Below are 27,360 nucleotides of genomic sequence, written 5' to 3' on the forward strand. Positions count from 1 at the left end.
GTACGCGTTAAATGCTTCGGGGACACAAACCCAGCAGCTTACGCAGAGCGCTACCGAGGCAGAGAAAACGTTAACCTGGACAGACCCATCACGCGAGAAGAGGTCTACGCAGCGATTCGAAACACAACCAGAAACACGGCCGCGGGTGCAGACAAGATAAATAACGCACTCATCCGCAACCTCAGTGAAGAGTTAGTCGCAGAATTAACCGACTTTCTCAACAAACACTGGGAAGCTGAGACCGTTCCCGAGGAGTGGAAGCATGCGGAGGTAGTGATGATTCCTAAACCAGGCAAGAAACTGCAAATTGAGAACCTCAGACCGATCTCGCTCACATCGTGCCTGGGAAAACTGTACGAACGAGTGGTGACGCTGAGACTACAACAGTACATGGAGGACAACGAACTGTATCCCCACAGCATGTTTGGATTCAGAGCAAAACTATCGACCCAAGACGTACTACTTCAAATCAAAGAAGAAGTACTCGGGAACGTCCCCAGGAGCGGGGAGAATATAATAATGGCATTGGATATCAAGGGGGCTTTTGACAATGTAAGCCACGAAGCTCGGAGGATCGGAGGATGGAAGATCGGAGGGCTCCGATCAGAGAAGTTCCTTACTCCAAACAAAGGGACGCCTCAAGGGTCGGTCATCTCCCCCACGCTTTTCAACATAGCAATGATTGGCTTGGCAAAACAGTTAAAAGAAATCGACGGCATACACCACGCCATGTATGCCGACGACATCACCATCTGGGTTAACACAGGCTCGCTCAGACAGAAAGAAGAGAAGTTACAAGAGGCAGCCACCTGCGTAGAGGACTACGTCAGAACAAGAGGGCTAGCCTGCTCCACTGAGAAGTCCGAGCTCCTGAGAGTTTGGAGATGAAAGCAAAACCGCACAGTCCCCACCAGCGACGAGTTAAAGCTCAAGGTCTACCTCGAGGGGAAGCCGATACCGGAAAAGACGCTCATCAGAATCCTGGGGATGTGGATACAGTCAAACCAACGCTGCACCCACACCCTCGCCCTACTCAAGGCATCCACCCTACAAGTGGCCCGCATGATCACGCGCATCTCACACAGACGCCATGGCATGCGAGAGGAGGACACACTCAAGCTGGTCACAAGCTTGGTCGTCAGCCGAGTGGCATACCGCCTTCCATTCTACAATCCCATCAAGAGTGAGGTACAACAGGCGAACGCGATTCTATGCAAAGCCTACAAAACCGCACTCCACCTTCCCCACAACACCTCTACCGAAAAGCTCCTAGCCTTAGGACTACACAACACCTTCGACGAATTGAAAGAGGCGCAACTAGTCTCCCAACAACGCAGACTACAGCAGACCCCATCTGGCAGGGAGCTCCTGAAGAAACTAGGCTGCGCCGATCAACTTCAAGAAATACAGAGGACCGAAACAATTGCGGACGAGTATCGCAACACACTAAATGTAGCGCCCATACCCCGGAACATCGATCCCAACCTACACAAAGCAGGCAGAGAAGCGAGGGCTGAATACCTTCAAAAGACACTAGCACCCCAAGAAACGACGGTATACGTGGACGCAGCCACATACGCCAGAGCAGCTGGGCATAGCAACAGCAACGCTGTAGCAACGGTGATTGATTCGAACCTACGCGAGATAACCAGCGCATCACTACAAGGCTGTACGATAGTCGAGGCTGAAGAAGCGGCCGTCGCTCTAGCGGCAGCGGAGGGATATTGGTCTAAACGGTCTCTAACAATCATTACAGACTCGCAAACAGCGTGCCGCAACTACCTATGCGGCAGAACAGGGCACGTAGCGCTCCGCATACGCCGCTCCGGAGACCACATAACAGCACGACAAACAAAAGAAGAACGAAATAGGCATACTATAGTATGGGCGCCGGGACACACGGGAGTGGCAGGGAACCAAGAGGCGGACAGGATAGCTCGAGGGTATACTTATTACCGAGCATCCAACGTAGGCGACCTCGAGGAGACCGAACCTGTACCCCAAGACTATTCGGCGATACTAAATTACTACAAGGGCTGCAGAAAGCGGTATCCACCACCGCACAACTCCCTCAGCAGAGAGGACTCTGTCGCGTGGAGGCAGCTACAAACGGGCTCGTACCCGAACCTAAACGTACTCAGCAACATTTATCCCACACAATACAATGACAAATGCCCATGGTGCCACGAAACACCCACGCTGTACCACATAACGTGGGCATGCCAGAAGATAGACGTGGTACCCGTTATACCAAACCCGAGTGCGGAGCAATGGGAGGGAGTGCTCTCCAGCGATCGCCAGGTCGACCAAGAAGGTCTGCTTCGGCGAGCACAACTGGCAGCAGCATCCAGCGGAGCCCTGGACTAAGGGCAACTGACCGTCGCGCTAGAAGATGGATGATTCCATCTGAAGACCGCAGAAGACCAACCAATCTAGAGCTAATAATGTTTTTCACTTACTCACTCATGAAGTCTTGTCTGAATGCAGCGTCAGACTAGACTTATACTGTTTGGAGCTTCTTGGCCTATAGTATAGCCTGCGCAGTAAGAGAATGCCACGTTTCAATTCTTAGATTTGGTACATAAATACCGGCGCCGACAACGCAAGCGATTCGTTTGATTTCGCAATATTTTTGTTTACGTGTCCTTTCGAAGCTGCGAACTCTATCGTTGGCGGAGATGGTTTGCTTTTCCTCAATCAGGAGCGCCAGTCTTTCGCCGTCAGGTCAATTTCTCGGAAGCCAGGCTTTGGGTTCTGTATACCTGACGCACCTTGCTTTCCAGAAGTGTAATTCAGAAATACACATAATATTTCATCGAATGTCCCTTCACAATTGCTACCATACGGCCGGTCACTGTAGTTGAAATTTCCAGCGGTGCATACGTTTCCCTTCGGTGTAACATGAAACCGGCTTTTGTAGTTCAGCACCTCGAAACCTCCAGATCAGAAAGTACCAAAAAGCAACATTTACGTGGTCACTTTACGAATGTCTCACAGGACATTTGTCTACATTTCAGAACTGATTTGTTATCGTCTCAATATTTGCAGATAATGATTCGCCTGCACGTCCAACGTTCCCCCGAGAGAAGCGTCTTCGCGTTGGACGACTTAAATGTGGAAAGCCAGGAATGTGCACCTGGTAAGTTGAATTTATTCATTTATTTAGATGCATATATTGATCCTTTCCATCGAGGGAAGCCTCTCCAAAGAGCAAGGAATAGAATAGAACCGGCAAGAGTGACAGCCGTTCTATTGATGTTCGTGGTGTTATAAAGGGACCTGATACAGTTTGACAGGTGGTCCGAATTTTCTGGGTATTAAAAAAATTACAAAACTAACGTGACTTCTTAAAGTGCCCCTCAGCAGCCCCATAGCACATTTTGGTTATACGCTGCAAGTTGTTACGTGCCCTCTAGGGAGCGTAACAACTTGCTTGATTTGATTTGAACTTGATTTTTTTTTAAAAATCGGCTCATTAATAGCCGAGATAGAAATATTTCAGTGCCGCGAACCAATGATTTCCCCCGAAAGAGGCGTCCGCTGCGAAGCAAGACGCTCTCTCCACTTGCGCCATCTAGTCTACGCAAGCGATATTTCTTCCTTGCGTTCTCTCATACCGGACCTCGAGGACGCGTGATGCATACGTCACAGGCCCCGCCTTCATTTTTTTTTATCCTCGCTTTCTTTTTGTCTGCCGACGGCATTACGCACGAGCTGTTGCCTCGTTCGCGCAGCGCACGGTTTTGCGCGCTGTTCACAAGGAAACGTGACTAGCGGTATAATTCAGTGCTACACGAATACTGAGGCAGAGCAAGCGGATCGCCGAGCATGATCAAGCGCTGGAGGACGGTAGAAAACGGCATCGGGCGAAAGAAAAAAATAATGTGACGGCACATCCGTTAAAACAGAACTGACGTCATTTTGTTTTCGAAGGCGCAAAATTTGCTTTGTTGGACTGCCTTTAGAGCAAATGTTCCGCCATTCGACTTGATGGGCGTTTCGAGCTTTTAGCGCGGAAAGCGATGCAGGAAATGGCCAGCCGTACGGTTGTCGAAATCGCACCCCTGCACAGGGCATACATTATTTGAAGGCCGACGAAAGCTTTAGGTGTAGAATGCTGGTCCAATCGTCGGACGCCAAGCCCGTTGGCCATCACAGTCACACGAAAACAACATCATCATCATCATCATTATCATCATCATCATCACCTGGTTACGCCCACTGCAGGGCAAAGGCCTCTCCCATACTTCTCCAACTACCCCGGTCGTGTACAAATTGTGGCCATGTTGTCCCTGCAAACTTCTTAATCTCATCCGCCCACCTCACTTTCTGCCGTCCCCTGCTACGCTTCCTTTCCCTTGGAATCCAGTTCGTAACCCTTAATGACCATCGCTTATTTTCCCTCCTCATCACATGTCCTGTCCATGCCCATTTCTTCTTGATTTCAGCAAGGATGTCGTTAACTCGTGTTTGTTCCCTCACCCAGTCTGCTCTTTTCTTATCCCTTAACGTTACACCTATCATTCTTCTTTGCATAGCTTGTTGATTCATCCCCAATATAAGTAGAACCCTCTTAGTAAACCTCCAGGTTTCTGCCCGATACGTTAGTACTGGTAAGACGCAGCTGTTATACACTTTTCTCTTGAGGGATAATGGCAATCTGCTGTTCATGATTTGAGAATGCCTGCCAAATGCACCCCAGCCCATTCTTATTCGTATGATTACTTCAGAGATCACACAACCTGCAAACTCGCAACGACGAATAATGTTTTAAACTCACACCTATTGAATTCAGTGGACACACACTTCCGAGATTAATTCATTTATGGTCGCGTTAACTGGGAAGCCCGCGTAATGCGTTTCCGTGAGGAAAACCTATTCAGATTTTATCAAAAGTCTCCCTTTCTCTGTCTCTCTCTCTCTCTCTCTTACTCTCAGTTTTAGCTTGTGGAGTGTAAATTTGTAAAACATACCAACGCCGTGCACTACAGAGCAAGAGGTGCCGTAGCGAGAACACTGCAATGAGACTTCTTATAATATACCGAACAGATAAATAAAATACGAACCATTTCAAAACACGTGAAAGAGGCATGTGCCACTTTGTGGTATAGTGCATCTTAATCAGTGCTCACCCTAATCATTCGCCAAAAAGAATAACAAGCCAGTTTCCCCCGAAAAGTGACAAATTGATTGCAACACCGGAGTACTAGACAACTTTGTGACGTCAGGGTGGCAGTTTTAGCGGCTGTGTAAGTTACAGTAAACATTCGCTTACTAATAAATAATAAGTATGGTGTCAGGCCCGTACAAGCAAACTTCAACAGGTCTCACTTGACAACCCCGAATTCTCAATGTCACAACGCTGCCGGGATCAAAAGTCGCAGAAGTGTCGAGCGAATGTTTCGTTTTGTCTCTACAGCATAAATGTGTGCCCGAAGTTTGAGATTGCGCGACCTCGAGCACTAGGCAGGCAATAGCAAAGCGCACATGAAACCAAAAGCTACCGCGGCTCGTCCCCTCCCCCCGTCCCCCGGTCGAGTTGCACCCACCGCAGATTAATTCTAAAATGAGTTGCGCGGGGCCGCACTCAGCCATGCAATACGCAGCAGAGACCGCGCTAAAACAGGCGACACGTGCTCACCTGACCGCCCCCCCCCCTAGCATGTGCTTAATCACGTTACAGAGCACTCACCTCGCCTTCCATCTCTTGCGCGCACAACACTGCGCGAGCAGGAAGACGGAGTGCATCAAACCACCATTCTTGTCAGCTCACCATGGGATTCTACCTCTCGTGCCTACAGTATAAAGGCGCACGATAGGATCTTATCGCACTAGAATTGTATACGCAACCTCATGGCGACGTCGACGGAGGAAATTTTTGCTGGTTTGTCCTTGTAGTTGTTCTCGCACTAGAGACAAAAACCAGGGACACAATACTTACAAAAAGAAATACATTTTGGAAAAACATGGGAATTTTTTCCAAAGTGTATTTGGAAAAACTTTCCTTGTTTAGGGCTATAGGGAACGAGTTCAAGAGTATTGTGGGAAACGATCGAAGTGAAAGACATTGCAGAGCTGTGGTGGCTGGATATCATATTCTCTCCCGCGAGTTTGTAGACCCCTATTGCCCTGAACAGAAAATTTGGAAGATTTTATAGTTGGCATGAATTTAGTTTCTTTTATTCATTTTTCTCTCACTGTTTGTAACCTTTTGTCGATTTCGTTTCAGAGCGCCCGAGCGGTTCCTGCGACTTCGACTGGGATGAAACGTGTGGATATAGCCTGGGAAACGGCAGCGAAACATGGCAGTATGCAGGCGTGCATCGACAGCCCTTTCACGGAGTAGACTATTCAACAAACACAGACAGCGGTTAGAAAACTTCTCGCTAAAGCTATTTTTTAAATGATTTCTTATACTCGCGGACAACTTTCTGTGGCAGTGAAGAGGACGCTACGGAGGCAGAACATGCGCACGCATAAAAGCGCTTATGAATGATTAACGCCGAAAACATCATTGTTGATTACCTATGTCATACCGAGTATTTGTATGAGGTGTAGACCACGCAAATAGGTGCGAAGAGTGGCGACAATAGTTTGGCGACGATGGTTTTATAAGGACTACATGACAACCATAATATGAGGATGCTAGAGAGAATACTGCGGCACGACGAGAATGGTTTGACAATAGCTGCGTGACGGTCATAGTATGACGACAATGTGTTGGCAAGGACACCATGGCGACCATGAGGAGATGACGGCTGAGTGACGACAATGACGTCACGACAACGGCGAGACGACGACGCGACGCCGATGCTTGTGCGATGCCAATCTGGTTACGATGTTAAAACGACCACATGACTACAATGGTGCGACGATGACTGTATGACGAAGACGGCATGATGACGATGGCATGACGTCAAAGGAATGACGAATGTTGAACCACGGTGATGGCGTAAGGACAAGGACATGACGACAGTGCGTTGACAACAGTGCAATGAATAAAATAAAATGACGACGACGGAAGAACTCTGACTGCATTTTGATATTGGCATTACGACGGTGGGAAGATGACGTGTTAATGACGATATAACAACGTAGTGACAGCAACACAGTAAAAACGGCGGGAAGATGACGATGACACGGCAACAAAGGAGTGAACACAATGTCATGAAGGCAATAAAATCATGACGGTTGAATGACGACGACAGCATGACAAGGACATGTTGATCTCAGATCTCACCTGTGTGCTCACTTGCATCAAAAGCCACCGTGGGCCACATTAGTTCACACTCTATACATACAGTGTTTGCTTGCACTACGTCCGGTGGCTTTCCGAGCTTAATTATCGCCGGAATCAACCGAAAATCTTTCGGTGAGAATATTGGCACGTCACTGCGTGCGACCTGGCTATGACCTTGACTCCCAATGCGCGAAGAGTTGTTTTGCATTTCTAAGTCCCACATTCTCATTCGCCCCTGTTTAAGGTGGGGAAGAGAAGACAAAACTCCCGATTTACACGACCAAACTAAGGCAAAATACACCACTGAGTGTGGAATTTCACCTATTTTCCTGCTTTTCTCTCGCGCGTTTGGGCGATTGCGAGATCGTTGCAGCTGCAAGGTTGCACTGATTCCGTATCTGTTTTGAGCAAGAAAAGTGTTGTCGAATGCTATCAGAATACTTGGCTGAGTAACACATGTCCAGAAGCACCACTCCCCCCCCCCCCTGTTTTCCTTTCATTGCCACAGAAAGCTGTCCCGAGTACAGGGTCATTATTGTTCTGCGTGCCTTATCGTTTTCTGCTCTCTTCCTCAAAGCAAGTTACTATCACGGAAAGAGGCCAGCTCGGAACATGCACTGAATTTGCGACGCAGCTTAGGTTGATGCGAAAGGGAATTACCATTGCAACGGGAAATCACCATGGTAATGTTACGTTATAAAGGAAAGTCACAGCATTCTTAAAGCATTATACAAATATGTGATGGACAGGGAGGTTTGCTCAGTTTGCTAGTATATCACCGAAATTCCGAGAGGCTCAAAAAGTAAGAAACTTGTTTCAAGCGTCTTTAACGAGTCTAGAAACACCACATGTATCCATTAGATATTACGATTCTTCGTTGTCTACAAATGAGTTCTATATATCTATTATACCTAAAGGCTGCTGAGCCCCATAATGAAACAAGTGAGTTATTATTGCCTATGTGTACGTTACTGACATAAAACTCTATTTTTTTTCTTTGAACCGCCTAGTGAATGTTAAAGGAAAGATGTCTCGTAGGTGGAGAAAGGCGTCTCCGCTTTTTTATTGTCCTTAAAAAGTATTTTTCTGACTTAAAAACATAAATTAAGGCGTAACAATAGACAGATAGAATTTATTGAGAAGAAGGACAGAGAGATCTTCATGAGCTATTAGTTCGGCCTTGTTCTACAACTCTGCAGTGAGGAAGAGGGAAGGGGAGTGAAAGTAACAATGCGTGTTAGGTTGCATTGTGATGGTCCATCTTTATTTTCACGTCAAAGCCTAATTACGAAAACATTTCAGGTGTGCTTTTCGTCGTCTCTTACAACACAACCAACAAGATAATGTTGGTGCCATTTCTACGAAAGTTGACGGGCAAGAAGGAGCTGGAATATCTTACGTACAGATCCGCTTACAAGTGACGGACGTTAACTCCCTAATGGCTATTATGCGTAGCCTTTACAAATATCTATTTTTACTGGTCCTTCGATTATTGTAAGCCCCAAGGGATACGGCTAAAGCAGTGAATATGCTTGACGAAGAGCGTAGCACTCAAAGTGGCAGCCACAGCAAGATAAAGGAACAGACGTGAACACCAGAATAATGAAAGAGTAAACAACCAAGGTATTACATACCGCATATTATGCGAAGAAAAAAAAGCCAGCAAAATTTCCATCAGACGTTGTTAACGCAATTTGAATAAACAAGAAGTCATAGGCTCCAAATATATGCTATGGAAGACATACAATACAAACCTTAGGCGTCATAGCTTCTGCTTTGTACGCACTGTTATAAAACGAACAGAGCACAAGGTCTGAAAGCAATGTGCAAGGGAGCGCACAAAGCTATGCTCTCTATACAAGCTAGACACAGGAGTGGTATCTTCACTTGTGGACATATTGTTGTTTAAAGTAGTTTTGAGGCCCAATATGCGAAATAACACAGGCCTGTGAAGGTGTGATTAGATCGCACTCAACTTCAGCTGATACGTGGAGGACGACGTAAAAAAAAGAAACACTGATGCAGTTAGTGTGGCAGAAAGCACTTCATTAGCACCGCGCCTACCTTTCTACACGGCGGGGGGGGGGGGGGGGGTGAGGAATCATCTTTCTGGCAGCGAACAGGGAAAACGCTCTCAGCATAAAATTTCGTTCAACTTTCTCCAACCCTTTTCCTGTTAATGCCTCACGCCCTTCGCCATAGTTTAGGGCCGGGAAGATTCGTTGCCACCACAGCAATTTTGATAGCGTTCAAGAAATGGTGGCCATGACGTCACTTTCGGTACTTCCAGTAGGCGAACGCATGACCTTAGAGACTCTTTTCCGCTGCTCCCTGGAAGCCATCGCTGTGGATGAGATTCGGATACATTGCTCGAAGCGCCTCTTCTGTGGTCCTGCTACAGACCGCTCCGCGTACGAGCCGCGCATGTGCGGATTGCACATGAAGGTTAGAGGGTCTCCAAAGACTTGAAGTTTGCCTTGTCGCGAAGAAGCACAAGGCGAAATGGATCATCAACATTCCGCGTAATGGTATTCTTGGCGGAACTAGGGCAAGTATTCTGCCTTCCGTCCATGGCATATGTATTGTGCACAGGCAAGCTATAAGCAGACGCATTTCTCGTGAGCTTCAGTGCGTAATAATAATAATAATATTTGGGGTTTTACGTGCCAAAACCACTTTCTGATTATGAGGCACGCCGTAGTGGAGGATTCCGGAAATTTTGACCACCTGGGGTTCTTTAACGTGCACCTAAATCTAAGCACACGGGTGTTTTCGCATTTCGCCTCCATCGAAATGCAGCCGCCGTGGCCGGGATTCGATCCCGCGACCTCGTGCTCAGCAGCCCAACACCATAGCCACTGAGCAACCACGGCGGGTTCTTCAGTGCGTATTGATTGGTCTGAGCGGAACGCAAAGTAACCATCAAGCTAACGTTGTCTAATACTTCAATTAGCGCTGACTAACGCCGACGGTTTTTCGTTGGTCTCATCTCGTGCACCATCAAGTTGGGGCGCCTGCAACGCCACTGGTGGTTATGCTCATCGCGCTAGTGTTGTGAGATTCTTGGTAGCGTCCAGGGTGCTGTTTCTTTTGCCGAGAAGCAGTTATCTGGCGTGCTTTTCCCGCCAGCATTTCACATTTCGCAGAGTTGAAACACCGCCCGAAGAGTTCAAGCCCAATGCTATACCTTGACATCGCAGTCAGTGCTCTGCCCTTTGCGCTAAATTGCCATTTTATTTTTACTGAGCAATGTAATCATACCTTACTTTATGGTTGCATGATGACAGCAAATTTTTATCTACGTGATCACCTCACTCTAATGTCTATGACGCTCGATACAGTATTACGAGCTTTTAAGATATTACGTATTTCTCAAAGTACACATTTGTTAATTGTTCCCTTTTAGGGGGGACAAGCATGTGGTAGTTTCTACAAACTGAGTAAGTAACATGTGCACGTATTTCTTTACAGACAGTTTAAGAGGAGGAGGCGCTCTTTTCTAGGGCCCTTTTTTCTTCTCATGAGATCACTGTAGAAGTGGGCGAATGTAAACTTTTTCGAATACGATTGGAGTAGGAATAACAAGTTTCGAATATGGAATCGAAGACCTAATGCAGATGGATATATTTAAAAAAGGAGTATTTATTTCGGTATAATTACGTACCGCGATTCTACGGGCTGGAATAGAAAAGACAGCTAACTTCAGTGAAAAATAATTGGTTTGAAGATCAAGGTCACTAGTTGTCGTACAAAATTTACGCGAATTACCGCTCCACAGCTTTACAGTCTGGTTGCACGCCCGTATTACAACCACAACAACAACAACAGAAAAAGACGTCTCCTGGATGAGTAACTAGCTTCACAAAAACGTTAAGTAAATGTTGGCCAGAGAAACGTCAGAAGCTGTGCAGCTGCGGGAGGACTTGGTTGCCCAATACATGCCTCTAAAAGAGCCCGTCGCAAGGAACTTCTGAGATTGTAGCCTAAAAGATCACTGCTACAGGAGTAGACTTGCAAAAGCGCTAAATGACCGACTAAAGGTAACAATAACAAATTGTCAAGTAGAGCTTTGCCGCAAAACCAAAATAAAGCTAGCATTACCAATTTGCTTTCAGGATTGCTTCGCAAACTTTTGCCGTCTCGTTCGACTTCTGATGATTCGGGGTAATTCGTTCAGCAGACGGAGAAGAGTACCCCTACTTTACCACTCGGTTGTTGTTAAAGAACTAAAGGCTAAAAAATACCGAGGTAATCCTTTTGGAATATGAATTTGTAGGAGGCAGTATTTGGCGTAATCGAAGATTCAAAAAATCGGCTTTACTCAGAGAACAAATATGGACACAAAGGAGTATGTAAGTTCCTTCGTGAAATACAGTTCTTGAACACTATACGCGCCATTTTTTAAATAATAATTTGGCTTGCTTGATTTCTGCGCAGGTGGCCTGGTATATATACACGCGAAGAGTAACTACACACGGGCTGTGCTGACGTCACCAACAATCCCTGGCCAGGAGAGTCCACACTGCCTTCAGTTCTACTATTACATTGACCATAACAGTCAACCCCAGCAGTACCTCCTTAGTGCGACAGTGGAAGGTGAGAATTATACTTCTTCTAAGGACAGAGAAAATGAACAGATGACTCCGAAAAATAATTACTGAACGTTTATAACATGCTGTGATGTCCACTAAAGAGGAGCCACACTGAAAGACAGCGGTTAACCAGGCAGCAGAGCATAACGATGTATGTTGAGATGTTCGCGGGTTCAGGCTCGCCCCAAAAAACGGAACTGCACACTTTACCTTTACATTACCGGTGTCACACTGTCTGGCATCGCTTTGAAAGTTAAAGAGTCGTCTAACAGAAAGTAGAATGAACGTACAAACGAATCATATACGAGCTAATTGGAAAGAAAAGTTCTCAGCTTTGGAAGCTTCGTCCACCTCGGGATAATAATGGGTCATGATACCGCAGGACTTAGCTTTCATCTTTTTATGTGTAATGGTAAAAAGATGGAAGCTAAGTCCTGTAGTATCATGACCCAGTAATCTTTATGTGTAGCGGTACAATCAGTGTGTTCTTTCTTCCCAAAACCGGGACTACGAGTCCCGTTTACGCACAGCATGCTCACTGAGAACCCCCAACGCAATGGAAGCCTAAGAGGCCGCCATCGCTCTTTCAGCAGCGGCAGGCTTCACCACGATTCAGAGCTACTCCAAGGTCGCCATAAAGAAGCTCTCTCGTGGCACCGTAGCTCCTATGACGCTGCCACTGCTTCACCCCCATTCTCTCTTCTCGTTCTCACCTTCCCCCTGAGTCGGGAAGCGAGGAAGACGATGACGACGAAGAGGTTTTCACTTGCCCCGTCAAACTTGTGTGGGTCGCGGTGAAATCGAAAAACCCGGGGAACGAGACCACCAACATGCTCGATGATTCATCCACTGATCGGCGGGACAGGTCTCCGACCCGGATGTTTCGAATAGAGAAGCTTTGGCTTCATACAATGACATCACCACCTACTATAGAATCTCGAGACGATCGAGACCACCACTTCACTCTAAACTCACCAAGTTTCAGGAGATCATCTGGCGATGACTCCAGACCCATTCCTTTGCTTGCCCCCAGATCCCATCTTCCGTATACATCAGAACACCGTGAATTCAAAGGGCGCCGCCATATTGACGAGCGCCGGTCGCGCCATCTATCCCAACCGCCGCGAAGTCGCAGGCCTGGGCTGCCACGCCGGGAGATGCGACCCGGCGCGAAAGCGCAACTTGGGCTTTCTAGCTGGGTGGAAGGCGTGTTTCGTGTTTTTTCTAGCCTGTCATTTTCGATGTCTCGATTCAATCAAACTTCAAGACCTCATGCAAGTCCGCAATGGCCACACGGAGTGATGTGCAGACTGCAGAAGCGAATACATCGGGTAACCACGTAAGCACGTAACCTATGAAGGATTTTACAGTACTGTGTTGGTGCCATATATTATTAAAGCACGCAGAACATTGTCCTCTGCACTTTCAGTTTGGTCTTGTTTGTCATGGTCACTACTGGGTTGGCCGCGTTTGGGAACCAACTGGCGAGGTAGTTTGACTGCCTGATTAGCAGATGCCTGCCCTTCACCACCTGCACATAGAAAACAAAATAGATGTTATAGTAAAAAGGGCTGTAGTTCTTACCCATGCCATCAATGTTGCGAAGATATAAAGTCCTCTCAAAATGAAATAGAAAATGCACCAGGCCAATTGTATCGTGCAACCACTTAAGAGTACAACATTCGGAACACAAGCCTACAGCACTCGAACAAGCAGCATATGATGCTAAACCTGCACTCATTGGAAAATGAGGAACTACAGTAGTTATAATGTTCAACTACATGTGCAGTCAAAGCCCGTATAACAGGGCGAGCATGACGGATGCAGGTGTTGTACAGTTGCACAAACCATGACAGGGCACATAAAATTACCAACCCTACTTAAAGCTGCATCATCAGGGAAGCCTTTGGTACAAGACAACAATCGCACCTGCATTCCAAAAAATTAGCCCCACCAACTGCAGCTACCTGGTATCAGACCTGTTTCGCTTGTGCGAGGCCATATCGGATTGTTCGCGCTCCCTTAGAAAAGAAAACAGTAAAAAAAAACTGGTGCGAACGAGCAAAATTTTTTTACAAAATACAACAATAATAAAGCACCTTATTTTCCTCGCCTTATGAACGGAAAAATTTTGCGCTTATCCCCGCATAACAACCCGCACGCAGTTTAGAGCTCAGGAGGCTCAAATGAATTCGTTACGAATGACACCTGCAACACCAGCTCGTAAAGACAGGCGCGCTGCAAGAACGCCTTCGGCGACGAGCAGTCGTCGTTTACGTTTTTGTGGACGCATGCTACGTGACGAGCAGACTTCGGTTTACTTTCATTAGCAATAACGCTCACCAGCAGGGCAACATACTATCGCCTACAACTTGTCGTTCACGCTTGATGGTCATGCCGTGCACCAGCTGCAAGGATCGCTAACCGCAAACTCAACTGTTCCGCTTAACCGTCGGGAGCTCTGCCTGAATGAAAACACGAAAAGGCTTGCCTTCTTGTTATAGCCAAGGCAAAGCACCGACGCGGGATTCTGCTCTGTGGGCTTGTCCAGAAAGTGCTCAGAGTAAACCTGCGTGTTACACATATTACGTTCGTAGGGCGCAAAGTTGAACGTGGCACCAAAATATACACAGATCGAATACTGACTCGTGCATTTACACTGGGTTGGTAGTTCTTCCTATTCACTGCAGCTATCCACCGGTGGCGCAGCTTGTCATTCTTCGTTGTGGATGGAAATCGGTGCAGGCTGAAAACACCGCACCGGCACGATTCCCTACGCGTATTGTGCTCTTCGCCAACAGCGCTAAGCAACCTGCTCCTTTTCCGCTGGTTATTTTGGCACCCAAACACGACGCAGCGATGCCCAGTTGACTTCTTGTACTTTGGATCCGCGTGAACGGGCACATTTCCGCATTTTGGAGTCCTAGAGCTAGCGCTAGCCATGTCTGCTGATCGCCGGCGAACACACTTTGGCAGCCCAGAACAAAATGGCGCTGGTCGACCGGGCAATCCGGGTGCGAGAGTATGCGTTCGATTAGTCTGGGTGCGAGGCTAGCGTATTCTGGTCTATACCTCGAACTAATCGCACCCTACTGTAAGCTATGTGGAGAGATCGCCACACTCAACCGCATTATCTAGGAATGCCGGAAGCACTCCCTCCTCTTCTCTCTTATCGCGGCTCCCTCATCCGGGACAGGGAATAACATCCTCGCTGGTACCAGCCCGGAGGATCAGCTCCGGGCCCTGAACAGAGCCGCGGAAATGACCGGCACACACGACCTGACATACTACTCCCCCCCCCCCTTTACAGACACCTTTTGTCCAATGAAGTTGCACCTACCTATCTATGTTTAGCGGTACTGAAATTCTCTATGGCGCTTTTTTTTTGAGCAGGCGCAAGTAGTCGGAATGTCTGGATGAGATCTTCGAGCGAGCTAAGCAGAGGATCTTGGACCGCAGCACACGTGACATTTCAGGAGGAACAAACCTTTAAGGTAAGCGTGTGGTGCAAAGAACGCATAAAAACTGTCAATCTGCTTTAGTGGAAGTTCAGTATCGAACGCAAGCATGACTATTGAGTGGATTCAGTGCATATGGAGTGTTTTCGTCTCCGCGGGTCATTTCTTCTTGCCTAGAGTACCCAACATGAACATGTACAGGGTTCTCTATTTCTTCTGTGCGCCGAATTAAAAAGGGAATGCTATGCCAGACATAGCAATGGTAACACTTGATCTATAAAACTCGTTGAGGTGGCCATTACTTAAAAAAAATGAAAACAACTTTTTGAATCTTCAACCTATTTACGCTAGTTATATTTATATTTATTTTCCTTACGGCACATATTACGATATACAAATTGTAGCTAATGAGCATGCAAGGCATATCGACTTAAAACGAATCTTGAGGATGGCACCGGTTTTGAGATATCCGCCTGCAACCGTGAATATGCGGTGTTGTTCTACGGTATTTATTAAGTGCTAGTGTACGCATTCAAGCAAAAATATCTTCTCGAAACTAGTGTAGTACTGAGAATTCGTTTCAAGTGGATATTACATGCTCATTCACTAGTTAAAATTCGTAGATTGAAATATGTGGCGTAAATAATTGATTGCGAAGTTCATTAGCGTAATTGTGTAAAATATTTAGTTATGCATTTTCATTTCTCGGAGAAGCAATGGCCGCTTCTTCGAGTAATTTGGATCATGGGTTAGAACAGTACTATCTGCCACAGACAATCCTAAAAAAATTGGAGTAGCTAAAAACTACCCCGCATATTTTAGAATAAAGGAACACTAACTCATAACATTAAGTCAACCTAAAGTGCTAGAATAATGCTCGTGAACGACTGAGGCGTCAATGTTATCGTTAAAGCTTCAGTATTTGAGAAAGTGAGGTACATGCCGGACACAATTTGAGACTCCCCAGGCGTATTCAAACACTAGCGCGATGACCTAGACACTCCTCATTAGAGTTCCGTCATTAATACTCATCCACTCGTAATGAAGACATCGCTGGTCATTAATAGATGGAAGGAAATGCTACTTGTCCGATTCTATTCCATAGTTAGCAAAATATAAGTCCGTGACGTTGCCCTTGACGACGACGAGGGTGGCCTTAAGGTTTCGTTTCCACTTGACTGTGAAAAAGGAGCGGCGCCTTTCGAGCGCCGTTTTACGCACCTATGGCGGTGATGGCGTACGTAACATCACCAATCGCCGCTGGAGGTGGGCGATTTTATTTGCGCTGAGGGTATGCTGGCTCTCCAGGCGCAATTTAGGTTTAATGAAAGTGTTTTCTTGGCAACGAAACAAGCATTGCAAGGCTTCTGGAATGGCACTTTAACATTCCACCTTGACTTAATGTTTGAATTTAGTGTCCCGTTAAGTGCTTCATAGAAGCGCACTTGCGTGTAGTGCTTTTTACTCTGCAATGCGGATTTCTACGAGTGGTAACGCAGGTTATCTGGGAAGAAGCTAACGCACGTAAGCTCTCGAAAAGTGTTGCGCTGCGGCGATAAAAAATGAGGTCGCATTTCATCGACCAGCTTCATACCAACTAGAGAATATATGCACTCACTCTGGAGAATGTTTTGTCGTGTCTATAACTCCCGAATCTGTACCAACAGAAAAGGATCTACAGGCGAAGTAGTACATAGTACATCTACTTCAAAGGCAGATGCTTTCTTTTAAATCACATACATTCTCTCATTGTGGGTTTTGCCGAAATGTACAGTAGGTTTTATTTTTGCCAATGATGTCTTTTATTCTGTCAGTACTCTATTCTTTAGGACGTCCGCTGAAGTAATCACCAAGCGTGTTCCGAGACATTAAGTAAAAGTAAAGGGGGAAAGAAATAAGCTACCCTAGTGGCGTTGTGCCTAAGGGCTGGATTCTGAAATGCTATTAACCTTATACCCTACCTTTCGAAAGGAGTCCTCCATGCTACCTAAACGTTAGGCGCCCTCGGAAGGCCACCGCGATTTCTAAAAGCTTCCTTTCACCTTCCCTGCTGAGGAGCGCCTCACCAAAGGAAGTGTAACGTTAGAGGCTTCTGGTTTCGAGATTACTTACAAAAAATGCAAAATATTTGTAATGAATTGCCAAGGTAAAGTGCCGGGACTGTTAAAATTGCATTTCTACTTCTATGCCGGGGCATAAGTTCCATTCTTTGGTTAATAACGTAAAAATAGTTCAAGAATGATGCATATGGCAAGGAAGAAAACTCAGCCTTGCAACTATGGCAGCATCTGAGTTCGGTTTGTCAGGTGTCGCTTTCTTTTTTTTTTGCGTACGTTTTGTTTCGTGTGCGTGTGTATTTGCCGAGAATGCCCCTTTCCTGTTTCAGAAGACTTCTGCGTCGTCTCCACCGGGACTTTTAATGGGTATAAGAGTACATTCGATGTACCCAGTAGCCCCAGGGAGTCCTCCGATTGAATAGAACCTGGTCATGACTAAAGCCTCTCTATACACGTTTCCACCGACCAGGCGGCGGTGGCGCGTGTATAGAGAGGCTTTAGTCATGACTACCCTCGCTTCACTGGCGTTTGGTAGCCGAACGTACTTGGAATACAGACGTAGGCATATCAGCTGTGTCACCTCCCAAATACATCGGCACAAAGAGGGTTGGGATACACACACAAAGTCGCCTAAAACACTTTGCATGGCACCCGTTCCCTAAAAACGCAGTGCGATGAGGACCTTCAAAAGAGCAGGCAGCTGCTCTCCTCTGTTGTGAGTGTTACAATGCAGTAGCAGCTCTGCCAGTATGGCTGTAACAGCTCGCTTGTAAAAACTTTGCCGGGTAGAAAGTCCACTTCGCCGTGGTATTCCAGTGGATTCTGCCTGTCAATCAGACACCCGGCTGTAGTCAAAGGAGGAGGCCTTGTACACAGTGCCGTAAAGGAGTTAATTTGCTCGTCGAAGAAACCGTGCATAGCTTTCGAAGCTATCGACTTCGGATAAATATCGCACGGCGGTCATTCTCGCCACTCGCTTTTCACAATATCAAAGTAAGAAGATATGGCACAAAACGCGACCCGCGGAACCAAACTGGACGTCAATACACGGCGCCTGGCTACGCGGCCTTGGCTGCGCACGGCACCTATTCTAGCCGAGCGTACCGCGTACAAAATCGTGCGGAGAAGCATGTGTTCTGTGAGAGGAGCACAGTTAGAAAGCACGAAGGTAGCATTCCGGCTCCCTAAGCGCGGGGAAGCACCAAGGAAGCCCTGACTTAGTGCACCTTAGTAAGGTACGTTCCAGAATTGACGCCAGGTCGCCTTACAGCGTGTGAGACATCCTTAGTAAGAAAAGGAGTGTTTCAGAATCCGGGCCTAAGCCTTTTAAGATGCAAAGCTGGAGGTCCCGAGATCAAATCCCAGCCGCGGTAGCAGCTTTTCGATGCGGGCGATGTGCAAAAACACCCGTGTACTGTGCACTGGGTGCCTGTTAAAAGACCCCAGTCGGTCTAAAATAACCAGAAGTTCCCCCACTACTGCGTGCCTCATAATCATGTCGTGGTTTCGCCTCGCACAACACCAGAATTCAATTTTCGCAATGTTCTTAAAAGAAATGCGCGGAATAAAAAGAAGCTACCCAACATGGAATCAAACTGTGACCCTATAAATAGCCAGTCGCAAGAGTTACAAACACTGGGAATGATAAAGCACATTAAGAGTTCAATGGCACCTCTATAGCTGCTCTGACAGACTCACCCCACGCTATTAAGCTCTTCAGTTCGTCTATAAATCAGCACCAAGGTGAAAGAATTTAAGCGAAGCTAGAAGTTAGATGTGGAGGCAATTAGCAGCCAAGAGCACAAGGTAGTTGCGTCTTTGTACTTTACGACCGGGGCGACTCGGGCTATATAGACACTTCCACTATAAATGCCATGCTCTCATTGGTATAGTAGATTGCTAAGCGTGCACCTGGGAATGTTTATTCCAACGAATACTGCACAAAACAGTGTTATGCTTCATGTGCATAATGCTGTGCCGGCGCCGATGCTACACCAGAAAAAACATGCGTCTCTAGAAGTATGATTGCCTGCTACGCGATGATCCTCTGACGATTGGTAGCTGATCTATACAACAGCACTGAGCTGAAACTACTTCCACAGAGCCAGCCATAATCTTTGAAAGGCGAGTAGAAAATCATAGAAAAAAAAGCAATGAATTTCCACTGCACCCCCAGGGATGCTATCTACATGAAGTAGCAAGTTAACATCCGTCCATACCATTTGACCATGTGACGTGCTCGAGCTATGACTTGGCGCAAACCACCGGGAAATACACTTCTGGGTTTTTCATTTGCTTCAAATGTTCAAATGCTCGAGCACCCAGAATATTGCAAGGTGTATGTTTCGCAGAAAATGTCCTTTTAGCACCGCCCAATTATTAAAAGGGTGCACTAGGAGCTCTTTGCTAACAAAATCGCGCACTTACGATTTTTTAAGAGAGAATTTAGGTCCAATAAAGTTGTTCCGACATCCAGTCCGCACGATGATGTTGAAATACTGATTGTGTATGCTTCGCCAACTGTTTAGCATGAAAACTTCGAACCGAGAGAAAACTTGTAGTCTCATGACAAGTGCACTTTCTTTCGGCCCATTAACGAAATGTGAGCTTTCATGCAGCTTATAATATTAGGCTACGAATAGTAATGCGGCTACAGTTGGTTCTCAGGGAAAGCAGCCATGTCATAGCCCGGCTCTTCATTGGTTAACTATTTGTATTCGAATGCTTAACTGCATCGGCACCTGCACTAACTAACCAGTACTTCTAACAACCAAGTGCGCAGTATTCAGTATACCAAACACTGACGTTTCTCTGAATTAGTAGGAGATTTGGATTTGGATTTATACATTGTTTATTGTTATGACACGTACAAAAAACGGGCTTACCTATTATATACAGCATCAGGAGGTCCCAGAGTGAGAAGCTGCCAGGGGGACCTCCTATCATTAGTGGGTGCATAAGAGTATTAGAGCAGCAAGTAGAGGGCGAACAAACAAACAAAACAAAAAAACGCGTTAAAAATACAATTCGTAGGGAACAAGTGCAAATAAATAGAAGACAATTAGATATATAGTAAGAACAGCGTTATACAGTAATATCACAATAAATACTCATAAGCAGGAATATCTAGTAATCTAGCAAAAATTTGGCTCTTCTGCATATTATGAACAAAGAAAAATTCAAAGTGTTACAAAGAGGTACGACATTGCTTAATCTCTTACCACCTTCCATGCTGATATTCATCATTTTACATAGAACATTCAGTAGGTACCATACACCGTGTATTAAGGAAAGTGAACCAGCAGTAGGGAGTAGTTTTTTGCTGTCGACTATGGCAAAAATTCTTTAAGTGTGCCCCCCGTACGACTCAGAAAAAAAAAATCATCGAGGATTACGATACTCCCAAATGCGAAATTTGAGCACAGATGTGTACGTGTTTTCATTTGACGTTATATTGGCTGGAGCGGACAATTTGTCTCGTGCGGCACGTTGCAAACGGAGCGAGGTGTGGTGCGACTGCCTCGCTAGTCGGGAGATTGTGAGAGGCGGCTCGTGGGTGACCCGTGGGCGCGATTCACAGCAGCCGCTGCAGACAGACATCGTGCAGCGCTCTCATTCCATAAAGACGACGCGCGCTATTCGGGCACCATCTCATAGCCATCGTCGCTGCAATGTCCGTCTTGCGCGGCACTGCGCCTTCTCACGCTTTCGCCGTACTCACCTCCTCCGCTTTACTTCTCGCGCTTTATTTCATATCACCGACTGTCATCTGCCACAGCGCTCCGCGTTCAGTTTAATCTTTCGCTGTGTTCGTTCGCTCGGTTACGAGGGACAGCGCTGAAGCTCGTCACAGGAACGGGGGCCTAAGAGCTGCGCTCTAATAGTGCAAATTCAATAGCGCTGCCATACATGGGTGCGACGCAAGTTCGCAGAAAGTTTGGTGGTAATTCCATTTTTTTTAAAGGTGGATATGTGTATATAGAAGGCTGCTCTCTAGGTTGGGAAGAATTCATTTCTGCTAGCCCATTTAAATTCCATCTCGACAGCGAAGTTCACCGCCACTAAAGATACAATAAGTGCTACATTCCTGGGGAACGTCGGAACAAATGAACTATGAATGATGAAAGTTACTGAAAATAAACGTTGTAAATCACATGTAGTAAAATCGAAAAAGAAAGATAGAGTATGCGGTGTTATAGTGAAACACAATTTCAAGAAAAAGTACGTTCAAATTGTGCAAAAGTACGCACGTGGTCTGTATTTCGAAGGTATAGGACATAAGAAAATGTGAAATGGCTTATAATTCTCCAAACAAAAGATTGCGAGAAGTGTCAGGTAATAATAGTAGCAGGATGAGAAATTTTGCCGGTTGAAGTCAGAAATGTCCTGATGCCGAGAGCACCATATGTTGTCGACGGTACCATGGTGGTTAGGCACATAATCTCTCTATGCGTGTGCGAAGTAGGCTTGGAACTCACTGATAGACAAAACTTGTCAAGCTTTAGTAAACAACGTGTGACGCCATCTAATAGTTGAGCTTTAGTTCCTTTCGATGCTCCTATGTGAAGTGCTTGATGGTCAACACGCATGTCATGCAAGAAGAAAACCAAACGAAAAAATGTTGCACTGCACTGATTACTATGGCTGCTAATGACTTAAAACCGAATAAATCTAGTGTGTGAATACTCACTACCACATCTTTTTTTACGCGCAGATCAAGTTCAACTGCACCATCACAGGAAAGAAGTTCCCCCACTCCCTCTGTGCCATCGATGCTATTTCGGTTCGAGGCTGCAATAGTAACAGAGGTGAGATCTGCTACAAACTGCCGGGATCCATAAAAGGTGTCTCAGCTAGCAGGAGGAAAGTTTCTCTTAAAGAAGCGAAGCCCACTGTGGGAATCCAAACAGCTGCACTTTGGTAACGGCGACCTGGGAAATTCTCGAGTGCTTCGCATTTTCCTGATTTCATTACCTAGCAATAATTAGCAACTAAGTTTTATGATGATGAACACTATGGCAGACAGTTAAATAGCGTGCAGTTAGAGCACCTGTGAAGACAAAGCCTTTTATTCAATTGTTGGAAGGACGTTATCTTTTGCGTAGCTCTCCTTTCACATTTATACGAATACATGCAGAGCATCAATAAAAAAGTTAGAGAGGCACTTAAGTCCCCTTGCGAGCACTGAATGAGAAAACATTAGGACTCTCCAGCGCAATAATTTTGATTTGGTCATGTGCTTGAGTTTTGCAAAGTCAGTTTTGAGTGGGCCACCCTAATTTTGGGGGTGGCTAAGTGAATTTGGGGAGTGGGCCTGGTCGGCTTTTAACATGAACCTACCCAATTTTCAAATTGGCCAAAGTCAATATTTTGCGTGTGGGCCATGGCGTCCGTCCGATGCCATGGCTATTCGACATGCTATTTCCCAGTGTGAACCTAAGCAGATCCAGTGCCGGGAACATGACGTCGTCACTTGATAACGTAGGTTTTGGTAACATGGAATGTTAACGCCGGACGAAATCCGAATTTTCCGCTTCATGAGGAATGTAATGCTATCGCATTAAAAAAAGAAAAGAAAAACTACTAACTGCGCAAACAGGACGTATGGACTCGACAACGCTTCATCTGTCCCATTCTGCACATACCGTTCTTTGCTTTGTTAGTCGTCTTTCTTTTTTGGACATCGACGAACCGGCCTGAGTTAGCCACTTATTACATTATTGAAACAGTGTAACCACAACAGTGCGTCTGCCTTGTATCATTTATGCGCTTTACCATTCATGATAAATAAACAAGTTTAGGTGTAACCCTTACTGGCTAAGTAAAGCTGCGCTCTTTGCCATGGCTAATCTGATCTATTGTTTGGTATGTAAAAAATAAATGTAAAAAGCAGGAAAATCAGATTTCGAAAGTAGTAAAAAAAGAACATTTAGAACAAAATACCCAAGAAATTCGGCTTCATCATACTACGCTCACGGGGAAAAAAGAAGTGTGATTGTTAACCTCGGAATGACAACTGCTGACCAGCTATTTTGTACCAAGGAGCCCCAATGTTCCTTGGAGCATATTTCATCTTACTTTTTGTCTCATTCAAAGAGAACTGATTTCATTGTCGCGGCACTATTGACTGTCGTCTCCTCACTAGCAGTACTTCATCATCATCATCAGCCTGGTTACGCCCACTGCAGGGCAAAGGCCTCCCCCATATTTCTCCAACAACCCCGGTCATGTACTAATTGTGGCCATGTCGTCCCTGCAAACTTCTTAATCTCATCCGCCCACCTAACTTTCTGCCGTCCCCTGCTACGCTTCCCTTCCCTTGGAATCCAGTCCGTAACCCTTAATGACCATCGGTTATCTTCCCTCCTCATTACATGTCCTGCCCATGCCCATTTCTTTTTCTTGATTTCAACTAAGATGTCATTAACTCGCGTTTGTTCCCTCACCCAATCTGCTCTTTTCTTATCCCTTAACGTTACACCTATCATTCTTCTTTCCATAGCTCGTTCCGTCGTTCTCAATTTGAGTAGAACCCTTTGCGTAAGCCTCCAGGTTTCTGCCCCGTAGGTGAGTACCAGTGGCGTAGCCAGAAATTTTTTTCGGGGGGGGCTACGCCACTGGCCCAACATATATATATATATATATATATATATATATATATATATATATATATATATATATATATATATATATATATATATATATATATATATATATAGCTGCACGTTGCAGCTCAGCGTTCTCCTTAAGAGGAAGCTTTAGCTCGGGTGCTCCTATTTAAGTACATGTAGAAGGGGAATTCGCTTTTCCCTGCAACCACTTCACCAAATGTGAGGAGGTTTGGCATTTAAAAGAAAAAGTTTAATTCTAGTGACTACTGGCTTCGAATTTTTCATTTAGGAGGTCAATTATTTATTAAAAATTGGCCAAAATTGAACATTTTCAGGGAACGAAACTATCAAGTTTAACACTCCGTGACTCAACAATGAAAAATGATATCACAATTCTGCGAATTGCATCTAATAGTACATCTACAGCGGACAAAATAGATATGTTACACATGAATCTCAAAAAAATTTAGTATTGTAGAAATACGGCTTTTGCAGAACGCTTGTACACAACGTAACCAATTCACGTAAGATACAAATTGACACAGCAAACTTGTCCGCTTTGACTCTTATAATAAATGCCGTTTACAGAACCACAATATCTGTTCTTCATGCATAGCTATTAGATCTCAGAAAAGCGTTTCTGCGTTTTACAAGTATTTGAATAGGCCGCGTCGGATTGGGCCCGAGCTAAAGCTTCCTCTTAAACAATTTATCGAGGGATCAAATACATGAATAATAACTGCATTGTCATTGCCAAAGATGCTGCAAACGAATTCTTGAAAGCTACGCTCTGTAAATACAAGTAAAATATGTATTTTTTTCATAAATTTTATACTCGTATGTGCCAGAAATTGTGCCCAACATAACTGACCTCAACGCTTCCATGTTTTTTGTCTATTTATTAAGTAAAGAAAATATCACACGAACTTTAGAACTATATCAGTTCGAAACCAGGAGAGCAGTGCATGCCGCTGATATGAATAATTAAACGGCAATGAACTGAACAAGTTGAGGACAAATATCTTAATGAAACTTTGTCATTCAAGAACCGTGCTTACATTCTTGTATATATGCAATGGCCAGTGAAAAATCTCAATGACGCTGTCGTTTGTTCCAATGTATTACGCAGGAGTAGCTGTCCCTTGTCGTGTATCGTGAGTAATTGCACCGAAGTTATAGTCGCGACAGAGAGCACGTATAAAAAGCAGGAGTTCTGCAAGATATATGAGCGCAAGTCAAATGAATGAGCCAACAACGGGGTACTTTATTTAAAAGTAGTCTTCATGAGAATTTAGACATCTGTCCTATTGACTAACGAGTTGCGTGATTCCCGTCTTATAAAACTCCTTGGGTTGCTGCTTCAAAAAGTCTGTACCTGGTTCCCCTGAGCTGTTTTTTCGGTTGCCCCAAAATGCAGAAGTCGCAAGGTAACAGGTCTGAGCTGTATGGCGGATGTTGCAGCGTTTCCCACTTGAACTTTGCCAGTTTTGTATTAACCACATAAGCGACGTGGGGACAGGCATTGTCGTGGAACAAGATGACCCCATTCGTCAATTTTCCACGTCGTTCGTTCTTGATTGCGACACGCTGCCGTTCTGGCGTTTCACAATATCAGAAACAATTGATAGGCTCTCAAGATTTAGCAAATTCTATCAGTAATGGACCCTGTCGATCGAAAAAAAAGTCAACAACACCTTTCCAGCGGAAATGATGGCCTTTACGTTCTTTGGACGTGGTAAATTCGAATGTTTCCGCTGTAAGCTTTGCCGTCGTGTTTCAGGCTCGTAGTAGTGGCACCAAGGTTCGTCCCCGATCACAGTTGCAAACAAGAAGTCGTCATGCTCATTGTGATACCCGATCAGATGAGTCAAGGCAGCGCGAAACTTCTCCGTCTTCTCGCGATGGATAAAAATATTGGGGATCCATTGCGCACCAAAGAGCCGATAACCGAGAAGCTCATGAATTATGGCGTGAACCGAACCGTAACTGATGTTCAGACGGTCTGCCAGTTCATCGATGCTTATCCTCCGTTCTTGTTTCAGCAGCTCAGGAACCTTTGAAATTGTGTGGGGGGTGATTGCACGATGTTTTTAGCCCGGTCTTCGAATTTCTTTGCAACGTCCTTTGAACCGTTTGCTCCAACGCTTCACAGTGGTCAATGAAACGCAGTGTTCAACGTACACGGCAGTCATATGGTGATTAATTTCTGTTTTGGAAACACTTTCAGCTGTCAAAAACTTCGCGACACCGAGTTGTTCAACTTTTGAAGTGTCCAGTATGTGACGCAACCATATTCAACCCAGTGTATGAGAGCATTAAAGAACATTTATCTTCACACCTGCGTGTCACTTTTGTAAATGAGACATGCCGTTCTCCTACGCGCATGCCGCGCAGATAATGAACCGAACCATTATTGCGCGGTTAGGGTAGGCTCACTTTCATTTGACTCGCCCTCGTTCATAAGAAATGCAAAGATACAATGGGATATGCAAATGCGAAAATACGGCTTGATAAAGGACAAAAAAAGTGTCACTGGAAACAAAGTTCACTGCATGCATACACAAAACCTCGCAACAAGATATTTAAGTATACGTATAAGTCTCCGATGAGTTTATGTATGTAACTGTATAAGTTAACTGTATATAATGCGTCTAATAACTGTATAACTGTAATAACTGTACAATGCGTATATAATACTGTAATAAAGAAGTAACTGTATATAATGCGTCAAACAAGGCAAATAAACATGTTGCACAATCATAGATTCACAGAATCCTAGATTCCGCCCCCATTCCATCCACTCCCCCGATGTATTGCGCGCGACGGAAGGCGGTGCGCTTGCTCCCCGCTTTTCTCCTTTGCGCACACAAGACTGAGCCACCATCGTCGGCTCACCCATTCCACCTCCCCTCCTACGCTTTTACTCGCACATACAGCATGCAGCGCGTGGTCACGATGTTATCACCCTTGGACTTTATACGAAACATGAGGGCGATGGCGAATGCGCCTGGAGTGTCCATATAATTGCTTTCGCAATAATATAATAAACGTATCCGGCAACTGAAGCGTCCCGTCGCCCATTACTTTCCGCAAGGGAAGTATCAAAATCGAACTTTCATCATACGACAATTCGCTGCGCCGCAACAATGTATTTTTTTCCTGTGAGGCGGAGGCACCGAAACGAAAAAAAAAACGCATAGGAAAGTATCTTGGCCAGAATCTAATGCCTACTTCGGGCACCTAATGGGGCTACGGAAGGAATACCGAAGAAAACATGAGACGCTTGGTCCACTGAGAACCATACGCATACTGCTCAGTATCCTACAGCGGCGAAAGACGACTTTCCGGAAAGGTTCCGCTCAAGGAATGCGGTGCAATCCTTCGAGTCCCCAAAGTGATGGC

The 27,360-nt window shown here is 45.4% G+C and overlaps 1 protein-coding gene across 1 annotated transcript in view; it reads left to right on the plus strand.

The window, feature by feature from the left end:
- LOC135909443 (MAM and LDL-receptor class A domain-containing protein 1-like) overlaps positions 1–27,360 on the plus strand; it is a 240,271-nt gene that overhangs the window by 18,936 nt on the left and 193,975 nt on the right. The window contains exons 4-8 of the mRNA XM_065441401.2: positions 3,049–3,139; positions 6,230–6,370; positions 11,678–11,836; positions 15,226–15,326; positions 22,062–22,155. Coding sequence (XP_065297473.2) covers positions 3,049–3,139; positions 6,230–6,370; positions 11,678–11,836; positions 15,226–15,326; positions 22,062–22,155 — 586 coding nt within the window. The remainder of the gene's footprint in view (positions 1–3,048; positions 3,140–6,229; positions 6,371–11,677; positions 11,837–15,225; positions 15,327–22,061; positions 22,156–27,360) is intronic.

Source organism: Dermacentor albipictus, chromosome 3 (genome assembly GCF_038994185.2).
Source record: "Dermacentor albipictus isolate Rhodes 1998 colony chromosome 3, USDA_Dalb.pri_finalv2, whole genome shotgun sequence".
Taxonomy (NCBI): domain Eukaryota; kingdom Metazoa; phylum Arthropoda; class Arachnida; order Ixodida; family Ixodidae; genus Dermacentor; species Dermacentor albipictus.